General features: G+C 43.8%; 3 protein-coding genes across 3 annotated transcripts in view; 2 read left to right on the forward strand and 1 right to left on the reverse strand.

The window, feature by feature from the left end:
• The first annotated feature begins 684 nt into the window (after nt 1–684).
• On the forward strand, nt 685–3,977 carry zbtb8b (zinc finger and BTB domain containing 8B). Its single transcript, XM_030120590.1, has 5 exons — nt 685–797; nt 1,844–2,034; nt 2,139–3,021; nt 3,126–3,304; nt 3,634–3,977. The coding sequence occupies exons 2-5, from the start codon at nt 1,861–1,863 to the stop codon at nt 3,946–3,948; spliced, it is 1,551 nt and encodes a 516-aa protein (XP_029976450.1). The 5' UTR covers nt 685–797; nt 1,844–1,860; the 3' UTR covers nt 3,949–3,977.
• A 3,691-nt stretch (nt 3,978–7,668) lies between these two features.
• On the forward strand, nt 7,669–11,062 carry LOC115409417 (tissue alpha-L-fucosidase). Its single transcript, XM_030120591.1, has 8 exons — nt 7,669–8,154; nt 8,602–8,736; nt 8,924–9,061; nt 9,147–9,252; nt 9,326–9,526; nt 9,628–9,818; nt 9,911–10,010; nt 10,131–11,062. The coding sequence occupies exons 1-8, from the start codon at nt 7,814–7,816 to the stop codon at nt 10,263–10,265; spliced, it is 1,347 nt and encodes a 448-aa protein (XP_029976451.1). The 5' UTR covers nt 7,669–7,813; the 3' UTR covers nt 10,266–11,062.
• A 7,954-nt stretch (nt 11,063–19,016) lies between these two features.
• dlgap3 (discs, large (Drosophila) homolog-associated protein 3) overlaps nt 19,017–27,504 on the reverse strand; it is a 134,604-nt gene continuing 126,116 nt past the window's right edge. Inside the window, exons 5-13 of the mRNA XM_030120352.1 lie at nt 27,078–27,180; nt 26,776–26,992; nt 24,920–25,458; nt 23,114–23,208; nt 21,866–22,085; nt 20,426–20,720; nt 20,255–20,346; nt 19,985–20,131; nt 19,017–19,377 (exon numbers count right to left, since the gene is read on the reverse strand). Coding sequence (XP_029976212.1) covers nt 19,060–19,377; nt 19,985–20,131; nt 20,255–20,346; nt 20,426–20,720; nt 21,866–22,085; nt 23,114–23,208; nt 24,920–25,458; nt 26,776–26,992; nt 27,078–27,180 — 2,026 coding nt within the window. The 3' untranslated portion in view covers nt 19,017–19,059. The remainder of the gene's footprint in view (nt 19,378–19,984; nt 20,132–20,254; nt 20,347–20,425; nt 20,721–21,865; nt 22,086–23,113; nt 23,209–24,919; nt 25,459–26,775; nt 26,993–27,077; nt 27,181–27,504) is intronic.

The raw sequence follows: 27,504 nt of genomic DNA on the forward strand, positions 1-27,504 counted from the left end.
TGCCACAAAAATCATCTCACCAAGGAGCCAGTTCCTTCACCGGATCCAGAACCAGCTCACTTTCTGAAGGTAGCCACAGGAGAACCCAGTAAGGAACCCAGCTCTGAAAAAAAAAAAGGCTCCGGTCCATCATGACCAAGACCTCACACCATAAGAAAGAAAGAAACAAAGAAAGAAAGGGTAACCCTAACCATTATTATTATTATTATCATTATTATTATTATTATCATCATTATTATCATTATTATTATTATTATTATTATTATTATTATTATTATTATTATTATTATTATTATTATTATTATTATTATCATTAGTAGTAGTAGTAGTAGTAGTAGTAGTAGTAGTGGTATTGTTACAGTACGTGGTAATAAAGGGTTTCTGATTCTGGTTCTCCAGGAAAGCAGAGGCCAGGAGATGATGGGATGTTGCAACCAAAAGAAGTTAAATTTCTCTTTCACTACTTTCCAAAAATACTGAACTTGTTTGGGGGGCCAAGTGTAAAATAATTGTGTTTCTAGCTGCAGTGAATACGTCGGGAGTCTAAATCCCGAAAGATGGATTTAAGGGATTTACTAAACCAGTCTGTGTGCCTGTGTGTATATGTATGTATTTTTGTGCGCGTATGTGTGCGCGCTGCTCCGCCCTGCCTCTCTCTGATTGGTTGGAAGAGTTACGTCACTAATTGCTGAAAGCGGAACTGGATGGCTTTGTGGACACTGTGGGACAATGAGCTACGCTAAACACGACTTTTCCGCGAGTTTTAAGGATTTATAACCTCCAGCGTAATAACACAGGTATACAAGCTTTATTGCGTATTTGAGTATCTCACATTGGTAGCATTTTTTTCCTCAACAAAGTCGTTCTGGTCTCCTTTTCTGTTGGAATACAGCGGGTCCAGTTAGCTTGCCGACGCTAGCAACACATGCTAGTCTGCCAAAAAACAAAGCAAAGCTATTTTAACATGTCATTTATTCAAACGGTTTGCGTTTGTATTTGTGGGTTTAATTGCCACTGACACATGCGAGGACTTACAGGTTGTTCAATTCAACTAAATTCGGCTTTATTTACAGAGCCTCAGGTACAACACAATCATTTCTTAGAAACCCCAGCAGTTCCAAATAACCCTGCATAAGCGTCTGAGAAAATGATCAACTCCGTTTTGGAACCAAGCTCAGCGGTGGCGGCTTTCTGCTTTTACGGTTGGTGTGAGGGGATTGAAGTAGAGAAAAGGATAGAGACACGTAATATTGACACATTGCGAGTGACAAAGGAAAACATGTCAGTGTAGGTCCCCCAGTAGTCTTGACCAGCAGCTCCACTAAGAAATGATCCAGGATAGCCTGAACCAGCTTTAACTGTAGGCTTGGTGAAAGGAAGAGGTCCTGCAGACTTATTTAATGTGGGGATTGGAGGATACGTTCTGGTCAAAAGTAACTCCCAGGCTCCTCAGTGTAACTGGAGGACCCCAGACCATCCAGTGTTTAGATATGTTTAGATCTTTTCTTTCTGAGATGTTGTGAACCAAATATAATAATTTCTGATTTGTCTGACTTTAGAAGCTGAAAATAAGTCTCAGTAAGACTTCATGGAGCTGTTCTCGGCTCTTTAAGACAAGATTGTAGTTTGACAAGTTGATCAGTGCCATCTGGTTTCATAGATAAATTTGTGTATTATCTGAACAGAAATGGAAGGTATTGAAGTGTTTCCTGATAATATTCCCTACAAGAAGACTTCATAATGTCAATTGTTATGTTGTGGTCAGACTTCTAGTCCGTATAGACTTGTTTTTCCACTCCAGCCATGCCAAAGCTAACATTTCAATGTTTATCTTTTATTACAGTCGTCTGAGGTACAAACATGGAAGTGCCTTGTTACCTGCCCAAACTGCTGTTTGAGCTCAACGAGCAGCGGAAACGTGATTTCTTCTGTGACTGCAGCATCCTGGTGGAAGGTCGTGTCTTCAAAGCTCACCGCAATGTGCTGTTTGCTGGGAGTGGATACTTTAGGGCCCTTCTGGTTCATTATCTGCAGGTCAGCACGTAAAATGTTCTTCTTTTTTTGTCCCCCATTTGAAATTTGACTGAGATAAACCGGTTATCACATTATATTGAAAGTTTGAATGTATGTCTTTTCAGGACAGTGGACAGCGGTACAGCACCGCATCGCTGGACATTGTAACTGCAGATGCCTTTTCTATTATCCTGGACTTCCTGTACTCGGGCCGGTTGGCTCTGAACAGGAGTAACGTCATTGAAGTGATGTCCGCAGCCAGCTACCTGCAGATGACGGACTTGGTGAATTTCTGTAAATCATACATTCGTTCATCTTTGGAGATTTGCAGCAAGGAGAAGGAGCGGTGCACAGAAAAAGAAAACCAGCCGGAGGACAGAGCGATGGGCCCTGCAGACAGTGGTACTCCCACTGCAGCGATCTCTGGTGAAGAAGGAGATGCAGAGCCCTGTTCAGAGGCCGCAGAGGCTGACGGAGAGTCCGCCGGTGGTACGGAATCAGTGACCTCGGCGCCAGGCTCCAGCAGGGACATGGACCGCGCTTACACTTCCAGGGAGGAGTTTACATCGGGGACTGAAGAACAGAAGGGACATATGGAGCAGACCAACCTGTCATCCTCCTCACCTTCTGCTTTGACTCCAGAGTTAGTGAACCCTAAGATAGAATATGACCCTGATGAGGAACTTATAGAGTCCCCCGACAACAAAGACCTTGCATCGTATTCTGGGCCGTCACTGCATAATAGCCATCATAGCAGACTACTCCCCCCGAGTCCCTCTCCTTCTAGTGAGCGCTCTCCTTTGGGATACAGCCCGTCCTTTAATGCCAGGCAGCTGATGGAGATACTGGCCAGAGGTGAAGGTCCCAGCCCTCTGGGGGACAGAGCGGGCCAGCGCTTCACTCAAGGACTCGGTAACAGCGCTGGAGGAAGCAGAATGGATGAAGGTCTGGGCTTTGGGGGTTCTTCCATCATGGAGATCCAGACGGATTGGCTGGGAGAGGACACAGGTAATCAGCAGGAAGAATCAAACATCATGCAAGTGTAGCTATTGAATCCATGCTGGCTTTGTTGGGCCGAGGTATGAATTGATGGCCTCTCTCTCCCCCTGCAGGTGATGGGCTGGTAGTGCCGGTGAAGCTCCACAAGTGTCCTTTCTGCCCGTACACAGCCAAACAGAAGGGGATCATGAAGAGACACATACGCTGCCACACAGGAGAAAGGCCCTTCCCCTGCCCCATGTGCGGCAAGAGGTTCACCCGGCAGGAGCACCTCCGCAGCCACGCGCTCAGTGTAAGACCTCGGCGTTGTTTACATAATGCTGGACTTTTTAAAGAGCGCAAGCCTCACATGGACGCTGGCCACTGATAATGCAGTCGATTGAAGGAAGAAATTTACAATTTACATTTTCCTAATACTTCTGTCTGAGAAGATTTGTTAGTGAAACAGAGCAGAGTTATTTTGCACAATTAAAATTGTAATAAATTGAGATTTTGTTGAGTACCTTCTCATTTGCCGATACTAGTGACTTAGAGGCAGATCAAATCATAGCAATTCAAGTGTCCATCCATGTGCCGGCTAACCTGAATGTCTGACGTTCCTCTTGTATTCACCACCTGCAGGTTCACAGACACTACTGGCCGGTGTCGTGCAAGAGCTGCAGGCGAACCTTCACCGGATCGAGCGTTTCGCCCGGCCTCAGGCGCTTCGGCATCTGCGACAGCTGCAACTGCGTGACCACCACCCACGACGACTCCACCCCTGGACACCCGTCCAGCCAGCCGGAGGCCATGGAGCGCTCAGACGGAGGCACTGATTGGTCCAGTTTTATGGACGACGTAGACGAGGTGGAGGTGGGCAGGGTGGAGGACTTGGTGGAGAAACAGATGCTGGACAGACAGCTGGCTGTCTGTGCTGATGTGAGTCACACACTGTGAATTTCTTGTCCGTCATCCTTGAAGTAGAAAACTCTTACTCTTTAAATTGTTGTTCACTGTTTGACGAACTGCTGCCACACTGTTACAAAATAATTATTGGAATATTTATTGTCTTTTTTTCTGTATATTTAGTTGGATTTTCGCAAATTTATCCACTGATTTTTCAGAAAATAAGATTAATTATTTGTGTCTTCTTTCTTAATAAGTGATTGCTTTTTTTTTTAGAATGTTTTTGCACAGCTAATGAAAACCAAATGTCTCTGTATGACTTGTTTGGAAATAAAGAGACTCATGCCTGTCTGAGCCTGGTAGATGCAGTGCCTTGTGTTTGGTTTGTAAACGATAAAGAGCTTTTGGCTGTGACAGTACCATTAAGGTTATTGTTGCATTAAATACATAGTATAATATAGACATGACTGACACCTGTTCTGCAACATGTTTTTTGTCTGTTACATGTATTCCTCTTCAGGATATGAATGAATTCTTTAGCTGCATGAAATACATTCACATTGAGTGCAGAAGAAGGTTCTAGCTCTCTTTATTGACTTCACATTTGAGACGCCAGCCTCTGAAACAACATCAAGATTTCCTGCTATTTGTTGGGATTCTGAGGAATCTGTTTAATGAAATGAAAGTGTCAATTTTGTAATAATCTGGTTTTCAATTAGACGTCTATTCAGCTGCTGAAAGGTTTAAACCTCAGTGATGACAGGAAATATGAAAATACTGATCAGAACTGTGAATGGGTCTTCATCAAGCTCCATAGAGTCCTTCAAGATACCAATAGGCTTTATTCTTCCAAAGAACATGTATCTCACTATCTGAAGTCCACATTTGCATATCTGTTAAACATCATGACCATCTTTAAATTTACTCATTTTGTTGCTTTTTACATTAAGAGAAAAATGTTTGCTGCTGTCTTTTCTTTACCACTCAAGTCATGTTCCTATGGATGTTGTGTGAAATGCAATAATCAAAATGCATGTAGTCTTTTCTATGTCAGTCCCTCACATTTGGGTGTTGTTGAGGCTGTATACAGTGACACAAACAGTAAAGAATAACTGGTAAGTTGTGGCATGAAAAGGGTTGACATTGAAAAAAAATCTCTTAGACAGTCTAATGAGTGATTTAAACAGTAATTTAGGATTGCTCAGTAACTGGAAAGCTCTGTTTACTGTTTGCAATGTCTAATATTTTCAATGCCAATTTGGTTGTGCTTTGAATCAACATCAAAATGAAGTGACATGTCCATGAAAATCTATGAGCAGTCAGTAAAATCATTTTTATTTTACCATCAGTATTTCACTTCACTGAAATGGAGCTGTGTATTTTTATAATCATTTATTTTGATTTCCGAGTATTTCACAAGTGTGTTCACTTTTTCTACATAAATTACAGTTCAGAAAACAAATGGTTGATTTGTTAAACAGTTTTCTTTGGTGTTTTAATAACTATGGCTTGAAAGAAAAAGTGATGATGGATTGTCTTTTACCATAATAACTTATTCTTATGGGGTAAGTATACTCATACATATATATATGTATATATATATATATATATATATATATATATATATATATATATATATATATATATATATATATATATGTATATATATATATATATATATATATATATATATATATATATATATATATATATATATATATATACACATATATATATACATATACATATATATGTATTAAACGGGAAAAGAAGTGAAACTGAATGAAACATTTAAAGATATTTCCCCTGCTATTTACACCCATATTGCTTTCAGTCTCTCCTTTATGAGATCACAGTGAAGGTTTTAGGAGTTTTCGGGGTGCCCCAAGGATATTGACTGGGGCCCCTAGATTATCAAGAAACGCACCTCAACCTCCCGTTCAATACATTTACGTCACGTCCGTCTCACATTGGAGGTGACTTCCGATGCACACCGGCGGAGAGTGGAGGTCTGCAGCCAGACCTAGACACGCTTCCCGCGGTGACACATGGGGAAGTCGCGGGACCTGAGCGAGTTCGAGCGGGGCACGATCGTGGGCGCGCGCCGCGCCGGCTGCAGCATCACGCAGACGGCGAACCTGCTGGCGTTCTCCCGCACCGCCGTGTCGCGCGTGTACCGGGAGTGGTGCGACAAGCAGAAGACCAGCAGCCAGAGGAAGGGCTGCGGCCGGAAGCGGCTGGTCGACGAGAGCGGCGAGAGGCGGATGGAGCGGATGGTGGAGGAGAACAACCGGGCGACGTGCACGCAGATCCAGGCGCTGTACAACCGCAGCGAGCCGGACAGGCCCATCTCCCTGACCACCACCCGGAGGGCGCTGAGGAGGCTGGGCTACAGCCGCTCCACGCCGCAGCAGGACGCGCTGATCGCGGCCGGGCTGGAGGCTCTGGCCGCCTTCACGTCCAGTCCTGGAGAGAATCAGACTGAGCCAGAGAGCCAGGGCTCCACGGACAACGAGGAAAACCCACAAACATGACCGGATTCAACAAAAACTGCACCACTGTGGCGTCCTAGTGTTATTTAATTTTGATTTATTTGTCTGACAGAAGTTTCAGAGTGGGACAATGTGCTGCTTTATTTTTGTAACAACAAGCCAAGGAAGTCTTTGTCAATTTAGTTGCCTTGATAATTAATAAATGGAAGTTACATTGTGGATTTTATTTGGTTATGATCACTTAAAATAGTCATTCTGAGTAACAAAACAGTTTGAAACACAAAATAATGTTAAATAAATGTAAATACTGTGGAAATCAATGGGCTTTTTTGCTTTTCTTTTTAAGCATGAAAAAGAAAAGTGGAAAAAAAATCTGATCTGCGCTATTATAGATCAGGGGTGTCAAAATCATTTTAGTTCAGGGTTAATGCACATATGGGTCAATATCATCCCGATTGTGGTTAAACTCATACCATACCTTTACATTTACACTCATAAGTTTTCCTAGAGGTGGCATCAAGTGGACGTTTTTTCAAAATGTTTCTCAATTGGAATAAGAAATTACAATCTCAACATAAAGTCAGTTTCAATGATACATTCTGATGCAAAATTGAGTGAAATGTCCCAAAAAAACCCCATCTTATAACTGTTGTATTTTTCAGCCTTTTGTATGCATGTTCTTACAAACTCATGCTGAAAAACTGTTGAAATGTTCGGTTTCTTTATAAGATTTTTTTTTTCCAATTTGCTTGCTGATTTGGCGAGCCAGATCGAAGCCTCATTGGGGCCAGTTTTGACCCATGGGCCTTATGGTTGACACCTCTGGTGTAGATTAACAATATCTTTCACTCTGCTGCTGAAAAGAGAAAGTGGGTGTCACAGTGTTTAATGTCCCACAGTGACAATGGTTCTGGCTGTAGTCTAGACATTTATAAAATAAATAAATTAACTAATTAATAAAGCACACCGAAAGTATTTAACACTATTAAGACATTAGCAACATAAAGGCTGGAAATTAAAGAAGCTGCAGCAGGGTCCGCGCTTACGGAGCTATAAATTATTCTAAAAAGAATGAATAATAATAATAAAGCATAATGAGTTATAGTTCAAAATCATAAAACGTGTTAGAGGTTAAAAAAGGAAGAAAATCACACATTTTCCCAGCTCATTTATTTTCTAGTTGTTGAGAGTTGCATAAAGTTCTTAAAAAAAAAAAAGAAAGAAAAGAAAACAGTGATCACGTGATCGTTCATGTGATCGCTCCCTGGGATCATATGATTTGATGTGGAGACGCAGCTGAAGCGGGAAGCCGCTTTAAACCGGGGTTATGTTTTGTTTTGTTGCTTTGCAGTGTGCAGACCGCCAGTGAGCCGCGGTTCGAGCCCGGCAGACTAGCAGAGCGGCCCCCGGCCCGGACCGTCACCATGCGCGCTGCGTCGCTCCTCCTCGCCGCTTTGGTTTGTCAAGCTGCGGCTCGGTACACCCCGGACTGGACCAGCCTGGACTCCAGGCCGCTGCCCGCATGGTACGACGAGGCGAAGGTGGGCATCTTCATCCACTGGGGCGTATTTTCCGTCCCCGGGTTCGGGAGCGAGTGGTTCTGGTGGCACTGGAAGGGCCAGGAACCCCCCGACCCGAGCTGCGTGAAGTTCATGTCTGAGAACTACCCGCCCGGGTTCAGCTACCCGGAGTTTGCCCCGCAGTTTCACGCGGAGTTCTTCGATCCAGAAGAGTGGGCAGATCTCTTCAAGGCATCTGGGGCGAAGTGAGTCCGATCCCTCTTCTGTTGGATGTTTATTGAGGACAGACGCATCGATTCTTTTACCACTAACTGCAACTCTGAAAGCTTGTCTGATCTCTATTATCTCTAATCTGAGCTCTTATTCTCACTTATCTTCCTCACCACTTTGAAATACATGTTCAAACAAAGTAGAATGCATAGATGGCTGTTTTTAGCATGCAGCAGGATTAATATAGAAGGCGTCACAGGGTCTTCATGTAAATCATCAATAACAAACTAATGTGCTCTGTGTGCACTTAAAACACACTGCATTGGGGGAAAAAACAACCTGTGGATAATTCAAGTTTTATAAATAATCATGTTTCACGTGAGATATTGTATTTTACACAATGTTATTAACTGTTGCTGAGTCTTTGTTTTTCTGTAACAGACATACTGCGTGTTTCACTTCCAACATTCCCTCTGCTGCAGATATGTTGTCCTGACCGCTAAACACCACGAGGGATTCACCAACTGGGGATCTCCAAACTCCTGGAACTGGAACTCGGTTGACACTGGTCCTCACAGGGACTTGGTGGGAGACCTGGGAGACGCCGTGCGCAACAGGTGGGTCCCCCAAACGATGAGCTCAGAGAGGAAGGCGTGACGATTCCCGATGTCTCTGTAGTTCACGTGACTTTTGAACCACTGCTTTGATTATTTCCAGATGTCAATTTCTAAATTTCTCTGCATTTCCTGCTTGACGGGCTCTCAGCTGCACATGTGATTTGACTTTTATGTTTTCCTTAATTAGGTCATTGCACTACGGGCTGTACAACTCTTTATTTGAGTGGTTCAACCCACTGTACTTGACTGACAAGAAGAACGGATTCAAAACCCAGGAGTTCGTCATGCAGAAACTCCTCCCAGAGCTGTACAACATGGTTGTTAGGTATGTATGAGATAAATTATTATATAGCAGAAAGCATGTCTCAATGGCAGCATGCTTACACTTTGGCTTCCTCGCTGCTCCGTAGGTATCGACCTGAGCTTATTTGGTCTGATGGGGACTGGGAAGCACCCGACACCTATTGGCACTCCCCTGAGTTCCTGGCCTGGCTCTACAACGACAGCCCAATCAAAGTAGCTGGCTTTATCAAACTAAGATATGAAATTCTGGGCTGTTTCTGAGCTTGGTTCATCTTCCCTGTTTAAGGATGTCATCGTGACGAATGACCGGTGGGGGTCTGGCTGTTCATGTAAGCATGGGGGATACTACAACTGCGAAGACAAGTACACACCGGGACAGCTGCCAGACCACAAGTGGGAGAAATGCACATCCGTGGACACTCGGTCCTGGGGTTACCGCCGCAACATGAAGCTCTCGGAACTCATGGACTTGCCCACCATTGTCAAGGTGAAGACTCGGGAATACCGTCAAAAACTTAAATCGTCAGTGATTTTTACTCACTGGGTATCAAACCTGGGGCCAAGTGTCTGACTGTGTCTGTGCCACAGGATCTGGTCGCCACTGTGGCTCTCGGAGGGAACTACCTGCTGAATGTGGGGCCCACGCCGGATGGGATGATTCCTGCTTTGTTTGAGGAGAGGCTCCGAGGTCTGGGGGCCTGGCTGCAGGTCAACGGAGAGGCCATCTATGCCTCCAAACCCTGGAGGATCCAGCTGGAAAACAGTACAATACCAGTCTGGTGCGATGGAGGGGAGAGGGCAAAACTTACTCAGGCTGAAGCCTAAATGATTTGATATGGAAACACTAAACATTGATTTGTCATTTTTGCAGGTATACGTCTAAAGGGAGCAGTGTGTATGCAACCTTGACCGCCAATCCCCCAAAACCCTCTCTGCAGCTGTTGGAGCCTAAAACATCAGCAAGCACCAAGGTTACCCAACAGCTCCAGCTTATTCATGATACTACTTCTCTTTAACATTTCTGTTTTGACTTGTCAGACTGTAGTGTGTAAAGCCTTTCGCTCATATTTCTTGTTTGCTCTGGTGTTCAGGTGACGTTGTTGGGGTTTCCTGTGCCCCTGCCCTGGACTCCACTCCAACCCGGTGTCGGTCTCACTATCCTCCTGCCCAATCTGCCTTTCACTGCAGCTCAGGCCTGGACACTCAGACTGGACGGTGTCCAGTGAGCCTTGAACCTCCACATGGGTTATCAATGAGTCTGAAAGAATGAAAAGGGAACGTTTGCACTATGGACAGAAGAGACACAGCATTGTTGTATGAGTTCAAACTTTTGCCAAACGAAAAGGAAAAAACTCCTCTATGCTCAGATAGAAGTGTGTTACAATGTTGTTGGGTAGTATATCCAGGAGAGGGTGGCACGATTCAGGGCAGGTTATCCAGAAGGTTATACAGCTGTTTCTTTTTAAATAGCTGCCTTGTCTCATTGTCCATCTGAGATAATGTTATAGACATGCTTATATCCATACACACGGTCTTTTCTCGATGAAATCTACCAGTTTTATCAGATTTTTTGTGACTTTTTTATTGGTTGCACATGAGCTATTCTGCATAACACTGCCCCCACAGGCCATCAGTGGTATTACGCTGCAGGCTTTTGGGTCAAGCTGGGTGTAGGATTACGTGCATGTCACAAATGGCCATCTCAGTGAAAAGCATTATGGGAATGATGGACTTGCTGAACAGGATTATGTTCTTGGTGCAATTAAACTTTCACAGCAATCATTTTGTTCAGTGGTTCCATGTAGATGAGACGACCTGATGTCTTTACTTGATGAATTTCAGCAAATGTTTATTTTTAATGCTTATTCCTTGTTTATACCTTGTTATGAATGAAAAGTGGAATCTGCCCCTCCGCTAGGGAACGCAGCTTTTATTCACTGTCACAGAAATCATTTCTAATTCAAAGGATTGTATTTTTCTACTGAGACTTTTTGAAGTGGTTGAATAAAATCTTAATAAATCATTGTTGTCATTGTCAAACGGACTCTGGACTCTCAGCTGCATGGAGAATATGTGAAGCTACAAAATAAGGTGAATGATCACATTTATTTGATGGATCTTCAAGCCTCCTTCAAAAGTTCTCTGCAGCAGTTTTATGCACTTAGATGTCTCTGAAGACTGAAAGAAAGAAGTAAACGGTCACAGTTGATCTATACTTTGCAAGTCTTTACTACACAAGGGTATAATGCAGGATATAATGACTGTTTTGCACTTGTGCATTTTCAGGATTTCCCTTAAAGTACCCCAGGAGGTCATTTTTTAATCATCTCCTTCAGTGAAAGCTGACCTTTGATTCACGCTTCACGCTGCATATTCCTAAATTTCGCCGAGCCATTTCTGTAGTGTTAATGGATGAAAATATCCTCTCACTGTGTCAGAGTTTAAACCGGGCTGGAAAACTCCCCCCGGGAATTGTGCATTTGGCTCTGAATGCCTGCGCTAAATTGTTCTCTGTCCTCTCTTGCAACCTCTCTTAATAGGTTTATGTGATCTGCTCAGCATTTGCATTGTAAATTCCTACAGGCACGGAGAGGCACAAAAGAAAATGGAAATTCTCTTTGGAAAATATTATTCCCTGACCTCTACTTTGCTTTTCTGTTGCTGTGCTATCGAGGTTAATACATGCGCACAGGAAGGAAGAAAAAAAATCCCTCTGTGAGGTGATTTACCCAAGAGTTTAGCTTTTTATTGTCTGTGGCCTAAATTGCTGCCTCATTCAAGGCAGATTGTTAAAACACACACACACACACACACACACACACACACACACACTGGCAGAGGCTGAAAATAGCTTAATCAGATTAGCACATGCTACAACAGCTATAAAAAAAAACTATTTTGCCTATCGGCTTGTTTCAATTAGAAAATGACTCGGTCATTAATTTGTGTGTGTGTTGTGAATGTAGAAGGTCCAAACTAAAGTTTTGATGTTAGATTAAAGTCATAGTGAAGTTGCTCAAGTTGCTTGAAGCCTGGTGTAATTTCAGGGGATTGTACCGGTCTCACTGTGTGGCCAATTTAAATTCACTCTGTAATCAAATAAGCATGTAAAGAAGGGGAAATGCCACAGGAGGATTAAAAGTGTTCAGCATGCGTCATTATGAACCAGTAACCTAATGAACAATATCATAAAACCTTGGCTATTCTTCATTTAATAAAGCCAGTCATGTTATAACTTGCCATTATAACAGAACTATAATAGAACAATTACACAGCATTTATTTATGACTGGTTTTCAAAAGAAAACCGCACAAGGTCTTTAAAACAAAAAAGGTATTTTTCAAGCAATTCATTCATTTTAAATGTGTTTCAGTTTGGTGTTTAATTGCGTGTGTCTTAATGTTGTCAGTGCTTTTCAGTGGAGTCAAAGAATCAACACAAAATAGAGACAAGAGACACCACACTCCCTCATTTAACTCGCTAAAATAGCTTTATAATAATCATAATAATAGTAATAATATTAGCCATTAGAAAATGTTTTGACAACGTTGACAGTGTTACATTCTGTGTTGGGGGGTAAACCACGTCACAGTGTGCCATCTCTCTGGGCTTCAGCGCTATCAGACGTGCTCCTTTCGACACATCTTAAGATCCGGAAAAAACATACGCGGTCGATAAATAAATCCGTTATGTACAAAATGAGAACCACAACACAACAAACGGAACCATGATTTACACTGTGCAACGTCTCCCGCCGCCGTCCGGAGAGTGATCACACTCCTCATGCATCTTGTGTGTCCAGTGGTGGCATTATGACAGTTCATATATTATGGCATCTCTATTGCTATATGATCAAGTCAAATCTTTTTTTTTTTTGTTTTCTATTTTATTTTAACTGGAGGGAGAAAAGGAAAAAAAAAAAAAGAATCGAACAAACAAATGCTTTTTAAGGTCTGTATGTACAGTATGCTGTCTTGGCACTGTAGAAAACAAGTGAACGGAAAAGTAAAGCTGAGCTTTAAGACAGAAAAGCTTGCTGCATCAAACCCGTCTGATTCGAAATCATGTTCCGCGTTGAAAATACGAGAGGCGATCAAGGAGGAGAGGATACAGAACTGTTAAGGTTTTTGCTACATTATAGAGTAGAATACAGAGGATGGAGCGTCTGACAGTATGGTCCACGGTTTCCTCCTCTGGCAGCACTAAGAATTCAGAAAAAGGAATAAAAGCACGCGGAGAGAGAGAGAGAGAGAAAAGTCTTGTGTGTGGATCTCCCCTTCGCCCGCTCCGTCTGTTCACTGCCTGCTTTTCATCCTTTTATTGATCTCTCAATCCTCGTAGGAGTGTTCATCCTTGATCCCAGAGCGAAATGTCTTCCCAGAGTTATTGTCAGTTTCCCTCTACTCCACGTCCATAGTAGCAGCAATGTGTTTCACATCTCCGTACCGTCGTCAGTCGTTGTACACGAGACTCGCCGTGGAACACAGAACGACGTTCACCCATCGCTAGAATCGACAACACCGTTTATGAAAGTGATGGCAATCAATTTAATGACAATAATCATACTAATAATAATCATATTGTAATAACAATATAGGTAATATTGAGAAGAGCAATGTCCACTGGTGACAGGTATTTACAGTTCTGTAAACGTGTTGGTGGCAGGGTAGAATTGTTTCCTCATTAATTACACAGTAATTGCTCTGTTGTCTCTGATCCACATGGTCGGCTGTGCGTGCGTGTCGCGAAGCGACGTTCCTCCGCCGCCGCCGCGCGCACACGCACAGGGTCACACCTCGGTGCTAAAAAAGGCACATTGGAGTTTCAGTTAAACATCTGCTTGGGTGTGAGCTGCTCTGGAAGGTGGAGGGTTGGGGGAGACGTGTCCTGGGAGGGGGCTTAAGTATAAATCAAAGTCTTAACCATGTAATCCTTTAAGTTTCAGAGTAATTACACGGTTGCAAATGGTTTGAGGAATAGGTATTTAAGTGTATTTGTGGATTGTCATCATCTGTTGTGCAAGTTTTCTAAATATTCAAAGTTGTTTATGGTTAACTGATCAGTTGGGATGTCTTCACAATGTGCACATACGGTTGAAGCAGCAGCAAAACAACTGTAACAGCTGACGAGCTCAATGGCACTTCTGCATTTGTTTTACAACCATCTTAATGTAATCCGTTACTTGTGCATTCCTACCAGAAAAAAAGTGTTGCTAAAGTAAAACCCTGCTTTATACAGTGTTGTTCTCAATAGTAGATATCCTGGTGCAACTTAGACTGCAATATATTGCGAGACGTTTCCAGGATTCAGTCCCTCTTATCTATGTAAATGCGGCGTGGCCAAAACAGAGCCCAGCGGTTGCGACGCTGAAACGCATTAGACTGTACAAGTGCACCTAATGAGGTGGCTGCTGAGTGTATAATGCAAAAGCTAAATGGATTTCTGGCCAAAAATTATACAGTTGGGGGTCATTAAACTGTGGAAGAAGAGGGTTTGAGTCTGAATTTGAGCCATACTTGAAATTATGGAGAGCAATGTCGAAGTTGGATAAAACAAAAAAAAAAAAAAAAAAAAAAAAAAAAAAATATGGCCTTTATGTTTAAAACATTCAAGCAAGGACTCCTAACAGATTTCTGCATCTTTATCGTCCTCCCTCCTAAAAGTATACTGATATCACTGCGTAGAGTTGCTGCTGATGCTGCTCCAACGTGACAAATTCCATGAATAACCCACAACTGCTTGGCAAAATCATGGATATGTAACAAACTGCATGGAAAAATGTTTCCGCAATCAGTCGAAAGACTCCCCCTGTGATTGTTGTCATGTGTTAAAGTCAAAAATAGGGCTTTATAACAAGCTTGTCGTGGATGTGTGACACCTGCGTTATCACAAGTCCTTGTGGGATACGATTGGTATTTAAAGCTGACTTGTGTGTGTGATTGCGTGCTAAAAGGATCGGTTTTCAATATTGCTGGGAAGGGAATAGTGGAGCAGGAGCGGCAAAGGCTTCCAGCTCTTTATACTCAGCCTGAGAGGAAAAAAAAAAAAAACACGTTTCTGAGCTTCTTCTAATGAGTTTCAATTCAGTGACTTAGCATTTCTTTCCCCCCCAGAGCAGCTCTGCCTCACAGAAATGTCAAATTAAAACTCAAATCTGCTGCTATGACATCCCTCCGGCTCCGGCAAGTTGCAGATGCACAGCATACAGCACACGCACGCACGCACACACGCACTCATACTCACACACTCGCGCACACACATACACACACAGGCTACAATTGAGCTGCTGCCTCAGCCACCGCCTCCTGCATGCCGATGCTCTCCCTTACTTGAAAATAATGGCTAAAAGAGAATCTGGGCTCAAGTGACGAGGGACTTTCCCTCCATTCAGAAACATTCCTGCAGGACTCGCACGGCCCTGTAATTTCAGGGTCTGTCGGTTGTGTGGTGTCGGAGAATCCCCTGAGGACAGAGGCCTGGGTCAGGTGGAGACGCTGCTGCTAGAAACTGAGGTACTCGGAGTTGACTTGTCCGTCTGGCTGTCCACGAGGGGTTTTTGCACTTCTAGAAAGAGGTGAAAGGGTTCATAGAGAAGTCGATGTGTGTGTGCGTGTATGTGTGTGTGTCGGTGAGTGCTCACATCATGTTTTTTTTTTTTTTTTTTTTACAAATACACTCCCAAAGTGCCGGGTGTGTTTATACTGTGCAGATACAGGACAATGGGTTGGATAGGAACAATACAAAGGAAAAAAAATGGAACTCTGAACCACCAAAGAGTGTGTTTGCAATGGACCTGTTTCAAGGCAAGGTGGCTGGCTAACACCTCAACTTGTGATAAAAAGTACAGAGGAGAAAGTCAGCAAGAGTTGAAGAAGAAGAAGAAGAAGAAGAAGAAGTAGTAGGTGCTACTGTGGATTAATATCCAACAAAGCGTCTTTGATTCCTGGTGTCCTTCAAGGCCAAGTCATAATGGAAAGACCTTGCCATCCCTCCGCAAGTAGGTTTGAGGATCGTGAGGGTGGAGTCAAGAGTCCTTCACAGTGGAGTAACAGTATTAAAGCAGGTCTTTGTGCTTTGTTCAATGAGGGCTGTGTCAAACGCCACTGAGATGTTGTCAAGTTTCAGGGTACCGGAGGAGAAGGGAGGATGGGTAGAAAAAAAAAAAAAGAAAAGTAAAAAGCTGCTCTGCATCCCACTCAGCTTAAACGTGTCTGTCCATCTTTTAGCCTCCATCGCCAAGGCAGCACGTTTTACACGGAGGCCTGGAAATCGATCTGCTGGGATTCAGATCGAAGCATTGATTGCCGCTCCGAAGGATGCCACAATCGTTGTCCTCCGCGGATGTAATCTTTGTACAAAGAAGTGACTCGCTGTTGAAAAATCCTAGCAATTTTTTTTTTCTCAATCACAAAAAAACAAAACAAAAAAAAGGTTTATAGGCTATAAAATTTGATTACCGTTCATCGTCAAAAGTGAAATTTTGGCTTTTTTTTTTTTGTTCTTTACTTCTCAAAGGAGGCTGTCATTAAACATGCAGTATTAACATCAACAAAATTCACCAGTCTTGTGTGTGTATTGCAAGTGAAAGTGAGGGAGATAAAGGATGGCGTGTCAATAACGATAAAAACATTTTTCTGAACAATATTCTCTGCAGATCTCATACTTTTCTATTTACATTTCTTTCTATATATTCATATATGTATTTATACTGTAAACTGTGTTCAAAGGAAACCTCCACATATAGCTGGTTAGGCACATGTAGTTGGTTCTAAAGAGGAAATATAGGAAGGGGGATACAGCAGTTATATGTTGTTAGAACCACGGACAGATATATAGTAGGCCTAAGGAGGATCATACTTGGCAATTAACACTCTTGCCAGTTATACCCTGTGAACCTGACTCACAAACTGATATTTATAATCATCTGAAATTCTTTTTCACGTGTACTGAGTCTGGATATGCCACACAGCTGTTGTATCACACAATACTATAATCTATCATAATAATACTGTAGTATTCACATTGATATATTCTTTTTTTTTTTGTACATATATTGTACTCAATAATCTCTACTAATCTAGAAATGTAGATTATACTATAAAATATACATTTTTCCAATAAAATATCCCATTTTGCCAACACATTCCGTCTCTAAATGTTAAGGGGTGAAAAAAAACAGGGTCATGCTAAAGATTCTCATATTTTCCTCTCTCTTTCATTCAAAATTGGCAGATTTTTGGAACTTTTAGTATTCACCAAGCTTCACGTGTCCCTTATGATGCTTTGTGTAAATCCACTGCATTCGCACGTGAGCTTTTATGCAACACCCATACAAAAATCTAGAAATATCTGATCTCAATGACTCTCCTTTAAAAACGTTTAAAATCATGCTACACTTTGTAAAAACACCAGATAATGTGTTTTTTAGAACTAAGAGGGAAATCATAGTGTAACACACATACATAATTCATGATTACTAAAGTGTGTGAATTTCCACAACTGATACTTTTCTGTCTTTGGAAACGTTTTGCAGGGAGCTATACTGTCACACCTTTTCTTTTTGTACTGATTAAGTAAAATCACAACCTTCACCAGTGCCGTGTGCAATTAGATAGGCGACGCTTCATCTCAGAGCTGGTGGATTCCGCTGGAGACCCTGTCGGCTCTGCGTGTTTGGATCCACCGCCCTCTTATTCAAGGGGAAAAAAAAAAAAAAAAAAAAAAAAAAAAACATCACAGGGAAAATGCCTTCTGAACCTCAATGGAAAGAGGAGAAATCTCACTGCGTGACAAAGGAGGGAACTGAAAACAGTGACAAAGGGAGTGAGCTTTCATGGCTGTTTCAGGGTGTCTGTTAATTCTTGACAGAAGTGGGACAGAAACACTCGCCGTACCACTGTCGTTCCTTCGGGTGGTTTGTAAACCACTTGGTGGTGCTATAGTCTCACAGTGAAAAAAAGGGGCTACCTCAGTAAAGTCCTGAAAAGCCCTAAAAACTTCCAGAAAAAAACCCCACCCCTGAACACTGGAAACTTCAAAAAGACTACGTAAGAAGCAAACGGCTTTCCTTTTTTTTCTTTTGTCTTGTTGTTTCGTCTTGTTTTGTGTTTGTCTGTGATGCTCTCCAGCAGTCAAGGCTGTGATGCTACACTGCAAAAGCTCCTTTTGGCAAAACATGAGTGTGCACTCTATATACAAATAGCACTTGCACATTCAAACAGCCTCTCTGCTGAATGCTGACGGGAGTGGATGGAGTCGTGGAGGGCGAGGAATGACAAGAGCGAGACGGCGGGATAAAAATTGGTTCCAACTCCACACGGGCGGGACCTGGGAGCTGATAATGCTTGGGGGGGGGGGGTCGGGGGCCGGGTATGCTCTTTGGGGGTTTGCCAACCATCTGACTTTAAGGGCATTTAAAGTGATGCTGGGGGAAAAAAAAAAAAAAAAAATCATCCGTGACTACTCACTCATACTAGCATCAGTGAAAAGAAGTTGTGATTTGGGAACCCCATAAATATGCAGAGATGTTTTTGTTGTTGCTGCAAACAGCATCAGGGATCCACATAGGGAGCTTCTGTCAGAGGTCTTGTGCCTGTTAAGCCCTTTATTTTCAGTGATGGAGACGTGGTTAGATGAACACGCACAGGCATGCTACTACTGCGTGAACCTCTGCTGAATATTGTTAGAAAAGTGGACTGTTTCTTGTTTTTGTCAGCCAAAAATACCAATAAAAAAGACACACTCAGAGGCCTTTAAAAAAAACAAAAAACTCTGTAGCTCATCTTTAAGCTACCATATCAGATCTACGGCTCTGTGTCAGTAAAATCTCCAAATTTTCAAGACACTGAAATGGCTGTCATTGCTTGTTTAGTGAGAACGATGACTGAAGTGAGTTGGGAACGCTGAGGGGTGTAGCGCAATCAGATCCACGGACTGAGCTTGGTGCAGGGGTCAGCTATGCCGAGGGCGAGTGAGAGTGGGAAGGTGGGTGGGAGACTAACTCCCTGGAGCAGCTCGCGTTCAGAGTCGAGTTTGGGCTTCGGGGATGTAAATCTCGATACTGTCGGCGCTCTCCGTCGCTGAGTTCTGCCTGAACGAGGCAGTGCGCTTGGTCTGCAGCAGCCTCCTCCTCGCTTCTGTCCTCTGACGGTCCCCGAGATCCAGGGACTTCTCCCTGATGGGAAGGGTGTGGCCTCCCACGCGAGGCACCACCAGGCTCCCCGACACGCCTCCTCCTCCGCCGCCGGCGCCCCCGTCCCCGACGCTATCGGCACGGAGGCTGCCGCTCACCCCGCCGGCTGGCTTCTTTGGTAACGGGGGAGGAAGCTTCTTGTCCTCCTGGCGAGGGAGCAGCACGCCGGCGATTCGAGGCGGGAACGAGCAGTGGATCGGTCGCATTGGGTGGTTGAGAAGAAAACAGATTTTGTATGGTGGTATAAAAAGGGATAACATGCAATATGAAAGGAAAGATATTAAAATGTACAGGAAAAAAAAAAAAGGAAAATCAATGGGCAAAACCACCAAAAGAAAGGGAACCATTCAAGGGAGGAGAAATCATGGTCAAAAACATGGAAACAACCAAAAAAAATAAATAAATAAAATCAGCAAAACAGTATCTCCGCATGCATGTGCATTGGGTTGTTGAAGAGAAAATGAAATGAGAAAGGAAGAGGCAACATACAAAGGAAAGGAAGAAAAGAGAGAGAACTATTAGTTTTGGAGAATGATGAGGGAAAAGTCTAATTTCTAGAAAAGAAAAATGGCAGCAGATAAGTTTAACAGTCTTTGTGAGCTGCTCAGCTCAGTTCCTCTTGTTTTGTATTCTCACAGCTTGCAGGTGTTTGGAGGGCACAGTAATCTGTGCTACCCGTCTGCACATGGCCATTTTAGCTCGAGGAGAGTGCTGCAGGGAAGCCAGGGTCCTCCGGATCCCCGGGTCTCTCACCTTCTTTTCAGGTGGGAGCCTCCAGCCAGAGTCCTTGAGCCTCTGGAGGTCCTGAAACTTAACCCTGACGTCCTCTATGTTGAGCTGCAGCAGGTCCCAGAAGGAGGCCAGGTCCTGAGACGTGGGCTGGGGGTAGGCTGATGGGTCCTACGTGGACAGAGACATGGAATTGACGTGTCCATTGGACTACTTTCTCTCAAAGACTGACAGATCTCCACATCAGCAGGCACCATATTCAATATATCTTGGCATGCAGTGATGCATACGCACCACACTTTGTTGGCAGAGACGGAAGAACTGCTGAACTTTCTGAGACATGAGCATCTGGGCGCTGCCAACTGCATTCCGAATCAGCTCAAGAACTGGGGAGGAAGAGCAAGCACCTTTAAAAACACAAGAACTCCCTAATGTTACTCCTCGTGGCACCCTAGTGGAACTCACTTTCCTCTGGGAGTTCGTTCTCTTCCGCCTCTCTCTCCATGTTCTGGCACCAGCCCTCCATCCTCTCCACCTCCGTCTGCAGGAGGCGCAAGAAGAACTCTCCGTCCCTCATGCAGGGCGACGCTCGCCCCGAGTCGGGCAGGCTCCTGGGGCCCTCCAGAGACGGCGTCCCGGCCCAGGCCCGCTCAGACGCGATGGGCAGCGGGGAGTGGGAGCGAGGAGGCAGGTGTGGGTGCTGGTGGGACCGTGGGTCCACCTGGCAGGCCTCGGTGGTGTAGCCGCTCTGGATAAAATCCTGGGATAACATAAGAGACAGCTATTTTTACATGATTTTCAGTCCACCAAATGGTCGGTGGTCTTGTGAACATTCTGTTCGTTGGCAGTGCAACCTCTCACTCACACAGTCCAAAACTTTAATTATAGCAACTGGTTGAAACAGACTGATGATCAAATTACACATTGCATCCAAATGGAGTGAAAATGATGATCTACACATCGCAAAACCATTTTTGTTATATATTACACAGTATGTTGCCCCGTAAGAAGGGAAATCTGAAAGAGAAGTGGTTGTACAGTATATTCCTCTTATTACAAAATGAGTTATGTTTGACCTTTAGTGCAGATGCTTAAAGGGTATCAACATAAATTTGCATTCCCATCACCGTTTGCATGGCATGTCATTGATTTATTGTAGGTGACCATAACGTGGCAAGAAATGTGCTTGTAATGTCAAGGACACAGCGCTCTACTGTATAGGCTGCACATGTCAGGCTCCCTATGATCCAGTAGGCATGACCAATGAGAATATTAAAGTCCACATTACCATTAACAATTTACTCCATCTCACACATCTAGAGGCAATCCATCAGCTATACACATTCATCAGTTACCCATTCATCCATTTTACCAGCCAATCGACGAATCATGATTGCTCTTCACAGCTTTTTTATAATACATACACACATGGCATAAGACCCACCCACATGGTATAAGACCCCCTTTACGTGGATGTTTTGAGAGAAAATGCATAATTTCAACATTAGCTTCCAGTTGGCGAAGCAACATTTTTTTTTTAAAATGATGTAGTTTTCATGTAGGGCCACTAGTGGGAGCTGTTGGTTGTTTCAGTAATGAAAGCATACAATACCTAATAAAGGCTGGGATTTTACCCCTGCTTTTTCATTTGCACTTATTGCATAAGTTTTCTATTTGATTATCTTCATAAGTATTTCAGAAAGCTTGTTAGTATTATTGTCATTATTATTTTTTAATCCTCACATGGCTTAGGGTTTTCACTGAAACAACATCAATGGTTGTGGTTTTGAAATCATTGTTCTGCTGACCTTATGAGGAAAAGAAAAGTGTTTATTTGTCATGATGAAAAGTGAAAAATCAGAACTGGATGAGGTAATGCATTCAAAACGAATTTTGCAGGCTTACCTCTCGGTAGGCCCACTGTCCCTGCGTGTGGACGGTGCGGTGGCATTCTGTGTACTGACTGGCCGACTCCGGCTCTGACGAGTGCCTCTGAAAGGAGCAGCCGAACTGGAGGCTCTTGTCCTGCGTTGGCACGGCGATGCTGAGCCCTGGGAAGCCCTCGGGGTCCAGGTCGGCCTGCACACTCGCCGTCACGCTGTTGGAGCGTTTGAAACGAGCACGCCTGGAAGACAGCGAGTCACGGCGGGCCCCGAGCAAATCAGTCACGCAGGAAATGGCATACACAAGCCTTTCTCAATTTTTTTTTTATTTTTTTATTTTTTCACCCCTCTTCCTAATAATTGCTCGATGCGCCCCCATATTGGAGCCTGTGCTGTCAATACACTCACCGTAGCTCGCATGGGTTGTGGTAAGTCCTGCTAAGTCCTCTGGCATATGACGCACCGGTGTGTGCAAATGTCACGTCAGTGGACTCAGTGATGAGTGTTTACTCTATTACAAGTTTATCCCCCCCCCACCTTCCCTCATCCGTCTTCGCTGCCCGATGAGGTGAGAGCTGTGACTCAGCCTTTCGTTGTTGGACCCCTGTTTTCTTCCCCCTGATGTCAAACTGTCACTCTAAATGATTCCACAAGGTGGAAGGACGTCTTCACCTGGTGCACCGTTTGAATTTTTTTTTTGTTTTTGGAGGGAGGCTGGTGTTTTAGCTACGAGGGCTTGCATGCATGCGTGCAAATCTGACCTGTAAGCAAAGGCTGGATATAATTAGGAGAGGGGTCTGAGTCACGTGTGAAAGTCATGTCGAGTGTATGATTTGCGGTTGTCATGGTTACACACACAACTGGTGGAATAACAAGACATTCTTGGAACTAAGTGTGACTGAGTTCAAGCTGTGATGCCTGATGAAATGTTAAATGAAATAATGGGATCTAGCCTTGAAATCAACCATAGATGGCTGCACCGCTGGGCGCCCAGAAGATGAAGGCTTTTTGAAATTATGAATTAAAATTATTCACATAAATCACAGAGAAGAGATCAAAAGTTCTTGATGAAGCCACATATTTTGGGGAAAAGACAAATTAGCAAATAAACAAATGCGCATCTGAGCTTGCAAATTTGTGCCTGTAATGAAAGTAACTTAAATGCCAGGCAAAGTAAACAGCTCAAGTTTGGAAGAGATTTCAGTGGCAGTTCCTTTTTCTTTTTCCTATTTTTTTTTTCGTTTGTTGTCGTGCATTGTAGTTTCTTTACCTTTTGTCATCTTCCACTTGCACTCCTATAGAGTGAACCTCGGTCAGAGCTTTGCCTTCTGCGTCGGAATCGGACAGGGTCTCTGAGCTGTCGACCTGCAGCAGAAGAAGTCACAAACAAGCATTAGCTGGACCACAGACCCTAAAGCCAGCAAACACAAGTGGAAAAAAGGATTACTGAGACATATTGAGAAAATGTCTGGTTTCCCGCCGACAGTTAAGATTGATGCAACTCTGCAACAGGAGTGTCTGTGAGGCTGCCTTTTATTGGACAACCATATCATTTATGACATTTATGCAAGCAGGCGATTTCTTTAAATCAAAGGCTTCAACAGAGTTCAAGTCAAATTCAAGTCAAAGTGGGACAAGACACACAGGAGAGTCCAAACACCGTCTTACTCTGTCCTCCAATGGTGCAAACATGTATAACATGCAACAATATTGAAAATATTGACCGGATTGTAAGAAAAAAATCACTCAATAACAGAAAAATAACCCCAAAAAGTAGTGCACAATATATGTACAGTGAAGAATGTGCAAAATACAATACATTACAATAGAAATGCAGGTCCTGAGATAAATTTGTGGGACACTCAATATGGATACAAATGAAGACTGTCATGATATTTAGACTACTGGGAAAAAATGAGTTTGTTCAGAAAATGTTTTTATTGCTTTTCTTTCATTTTGTTGGCTGAGTTATTTCTTTCTCATTGTAAAATTTATGCATGTACCTTTTTCATTTTCCTTTGTCAACTTGTTATTTTTCTAACTTGTCGATTTCAATCAGGAAAAAATAAACCAGAAGAACTTTAAATTTTAGTGGTTGAAATGAACTGAATACATTGAAATTACTACAATACTTGAGTTACTCTAAGAGTGTTAATTCTGATAAATATTTCCACTGTATTTCATTTCAGGGGTAAATATTGTACTGATCAGCATACTGAATTGAAATTTGAAGCTCATGACATCCAAAACTTTAAAAATACAACATACCGTTAAAGCTTGAACCAGTTCTAACTATCTGATCTTCTAATATCCAATAAATTGCAGCGCAGATATGTCAGTTAATGGCTCTGTTTTTCCCTTTTCTTTAAAGTCGTGACACATTTGCTGTCATTACAGTTCAAGCTGATACATGTCAATAAACTAAGACTAAAGTTTTTTCTTTTCTTGTTTACTCTTGGGTTATGGTAATAATCATTTATTTAATTTATATCGCACTTCTAAAAACAGATTTGAGAAAAGAGCTGCAACAACTACAAACAACCAAAATGTAATGTTCAAACTGAATTAATGAATGAATTAGGAGAAGAAGAGTAAATTTAAAAACAGAACACAAACTAAACATACTGGACTAAACTGAATAAACTATTAATTTAAAAAAGCATTTAATTTAAAAAGCGATTTAAAAGAAGTCACTGAGATTTATCCCCTGATGAAGTTGGAGTCCCTATTTGCATATAAAACCATTTAAATGATCTGAATGTGAGCAGTCATCTCCTGATATAACCTAATGATGCCAGACATATTTAACTACGTCTAAGAGCTACTTAACCACTTCTTCTAGTTTAATCCTTCACTTGGATTTTGCTGCAAACACGTCAAGCACCAGATCTGAATTATGAACCATACACAACTGATTTAATATGTAAACACAACCCTTGAGGCTTTTGCACGGCGTTGTGAGTGAAAAATAGATACTGAAAGAGCATCCTATAAGCTGTGGGACCGAACTGTGACTAAGTGTAAAAGGCAGCAATAAAACAGAGATTTTACACAAACAATATCATCTGAATCTCACCTGCACAGCGATGGACGGCCTCCACTTCCTGCCGCCGCGGCCCTCGTCCTGCCCTCCCGCCTTGCTCAGCACGATGCTGTTCTGGGGCAGAGAGACGGACTTCCCCAGGCTGCCCCCGACCCTGCTGTCCCTCTCCCTGGCCGGCCTGGGCGGCCCCTCCAGCAGGCTGTCGGCGGAGCTGCTGTGCTTGGCCCTCACCCCGATGCCCGGCCCGCCGCCGTAGGGCACCAGCTCCCTCGACCCCCTGACCCCGTCCAGGCTCTCCGCGGAGTTGCTGTGCTGCCGGGAGCGCCCGGGCCCGCCGGCCGTGTAGTAGCCCCCCCTGGAGGAGCGGCCCGAGAGCCCGTCGGAGCCGCCCAGGTCCACCGAGTTGCTGTGCTGCTTGGGGCGTCCGGGACCGGAGCCCGAGGACATCTGGGCGCTGCTCTGGAAATACGCGTCCTGGGTGGACTCGGTGCTGCTCTGGGCTCGCACCGACAGCGAAGACTTGGACATGCGAGGTGGGAGTGGGGGGGGAGCACCTTTACGATAAGGAAAGACTGAAGCGTCAGAGGAGCAGGAGAGAAGGAAGACAGAGGCATAGCAGGCTGGTAAGAGTTAAACGGTAATGTTTCAAGAGGGAGCAAGGGAGGTGGATACTTACAAAGGGGACAGACTGGGGAAAGAACGACACAGGGGAGCACGAAAGCAGAAAGAAATGAACAAAATGTTGGTGGGAAATGAGGAGAGCCAAAACAGAAAACAACAAAATCATTAAGAAATAACGACAAGATGAGACAACATGTGGTTTTTATTTTTTTGTTAACTTAAAAAAAAGAAATATTTGGCACGAGTTTGAGAAAGAAAGCAGCCAGCGGAGTGTTGAAGAAGAATGACACAACAGGAGCGACAAAAGAAAGCCTCATCCCTCAAGGTAATTTAACTCTGCTTCTTAAATAGATGAAACAATTTCCTGAGAGAAATATTAAACACACAGCTCCTGCCTCCCCACATCCTTGCGGTCTCTTCAAATGCATATGCATGGATGCAGTTTATTTTCAGAGTGCGAAGATGCTATCTATGAAGCTCCAGCCTCCCATGTGTGCACAGACACGTATGTTGGTGCCTCTTGGTTGACGTAGATGACACTTCACGGAGGCTTTAATAAACCTCGGTGGGGGATTTGCTGGAAGCAAAGAAATCTGAGTCCTGCCTGGGACTAAATTGGCTCCACACACACACACACACACACACACACACACACGGATGCACAGTCACCTACAGATGCACTGTACATTTGACTTGTGCATTATCGGGAAGAGTTTTCCGGCGAGAGCGACGGAAAGGCAGAGAAATGAGACGGCACCAGGAAGAGCTGCAGACAGGAAGACGGAGAAGCAGCTGGAGACGCTGAGCTATCATCATAATCACGAGTGTTCCTCTACCTATTACTGAGCCCGAGAAACCTGCGATCGCACAAGGGAGTGTGAAGGAAGAGATGAGACACAAAGGCAAGGGGGAGATGACGGAGAACAAAGAGCATGAACAATAACGCACAACAAGTCACACACACACGAACACACATATACGCATAGGAGGAGGAAGGGGCTTGTGAGAAACAGTGTGATTGTTAGAAATTGAAGGAAATGAGAGAAAAAAAAAAAGGCTAGAGATTAAAAATGGATGTGCACGTTGGCGGCAGCTGTGCTTTGAGTGAGCGCGCAGGGTCTGTGTGAATAAATTTGGTCTTGTCAAGGTGAAACAGACACAGGCTGTCATAAAACTCCTTCTCCCACCGAGTTTTCCACCAGGTGGCTGCCACATAAAAGGCGAGCAGGAATCTCTCTCTATCGCTCTCCTGGCGTCTGTGTACTCACCGGCCCCGCCCTTGATGCTTCCCTGGGGGCCCGACATGGAGAAGACGGAGAGGCAGTCGTCGTCCTGGGAGCAGCCGGCCTGGATGGCGCGCACGTAGCTGTGGCTGCGGGTGCGGAACACACCGGGGAGGTCCAGGGCGTCCACGGCCTGGGACTCCACCTCCCCGAACATGGTCTCACACACTGCCTCAAACTGACGGTTCAGCGTGTCGCCCAGCTGCGGGGACGGAAATAAAAGTGAGAGGCGAGCGAGAATCGGGAGGAGGACCTCTCGTGATGTTAGCCTCACACCCCGTTATTACCTGCGAGCTGGTCAGAGAGCGAGTGTAACTGCGAGAGCGGGTGTGGGTCTTGGGCGTGGTGCGGCTGTTGGGGTAGGAGTCTGTGCACTGCTTACACGAATACCTGGAACAAACACAAGCACAGGCAGCGTTGCTGATTAACGGCGCCCAGCTCGGGTTTTTTCCCACTAATTCGATGTCACATTCTGGTGCTAAAAACCTTCAGCTATTCGCGCTGCTATTTTTAGCCGAAAAACTCTTATTTGTGATGCCCACAGTGTGCCATTTGGCTCACCACAATTATCAAATAAAATTTGACTGAGTCATGCTCTATGAATATGCCAGATGGAGTCATTTGGAGTGTTGGAATTCTGCATTTCTATGCCAACCGGGGCGAAATACACAACAAATAACAGCAGTCATTTTTGAGTGTTTGTCACGCTGGTGA

Source organism: Salarias fasciatus, chromosome 22 (assembly GCF_902148845.1).
Source record: "Salarias fasciatus chromosome 22, fSalaFa1.1, whole genome shotgun sequence".
Classification (NCBI taxonomy): domain Eukaryota; kingdom Metazoa; phylum Chordata; class Actinopteri; order Blenniiformes; family Blenniidae; genus Salarias; species Salarias fasciatus.

What these genes read in the sequence shown, in the direction of transcription:
- LOC115409417 (XM_030120591.1), top strand. Translation starts at nt 7,814, where the DNA reads ATGCGCGCTGCGTCGCTCCTCCTCGCCGCTTTGGTTTGTCAAGCTGCG. An exon ending in TTCAAGGCATCTGGGGCGAA is followed by an intron (nt 8,155 to 8,601) that starts GTGAGTCCGATC and finishes CCTCTGCTGCAG; the next exon opens with ATATGTTGTCCTGACCGCTA. An exon ending in GGAGACGCCGTGCGCAACAG is followed by an intron (nt 8,737 to 8,923) that starts GTGGGTCCCCCA and finishes TTCCTTAATTAG; the next exon opens with GTCATTGCACTACGGGCTGT.
- zbtb8b (XM_030120590.1), top strand. Translation starts at nt 1,861, where the DNA reads ATGGAAGTGCCTTGTTACCTGCCCAAACTGCTGTTTGAGCTCAACGAG. An exon ending in TTGGCTGGGAGAGGACACAG is followed by an intron (nt 3,022 to 3,125) that starts GTAATCAGCAGG and finishes CTCCCCCTGCAG; the next exon opens with GTGATGGGCTGGTAGTGCCG. An exon ending in TCCGCAGCCACGCGCTCAGT is followed by an intron (nt 3,305 to 3,633) that starts GTAAGACCTCGG and finishes CACCACCTGCAG; the next exon opens with GTTCACAGACACTACTGGCC.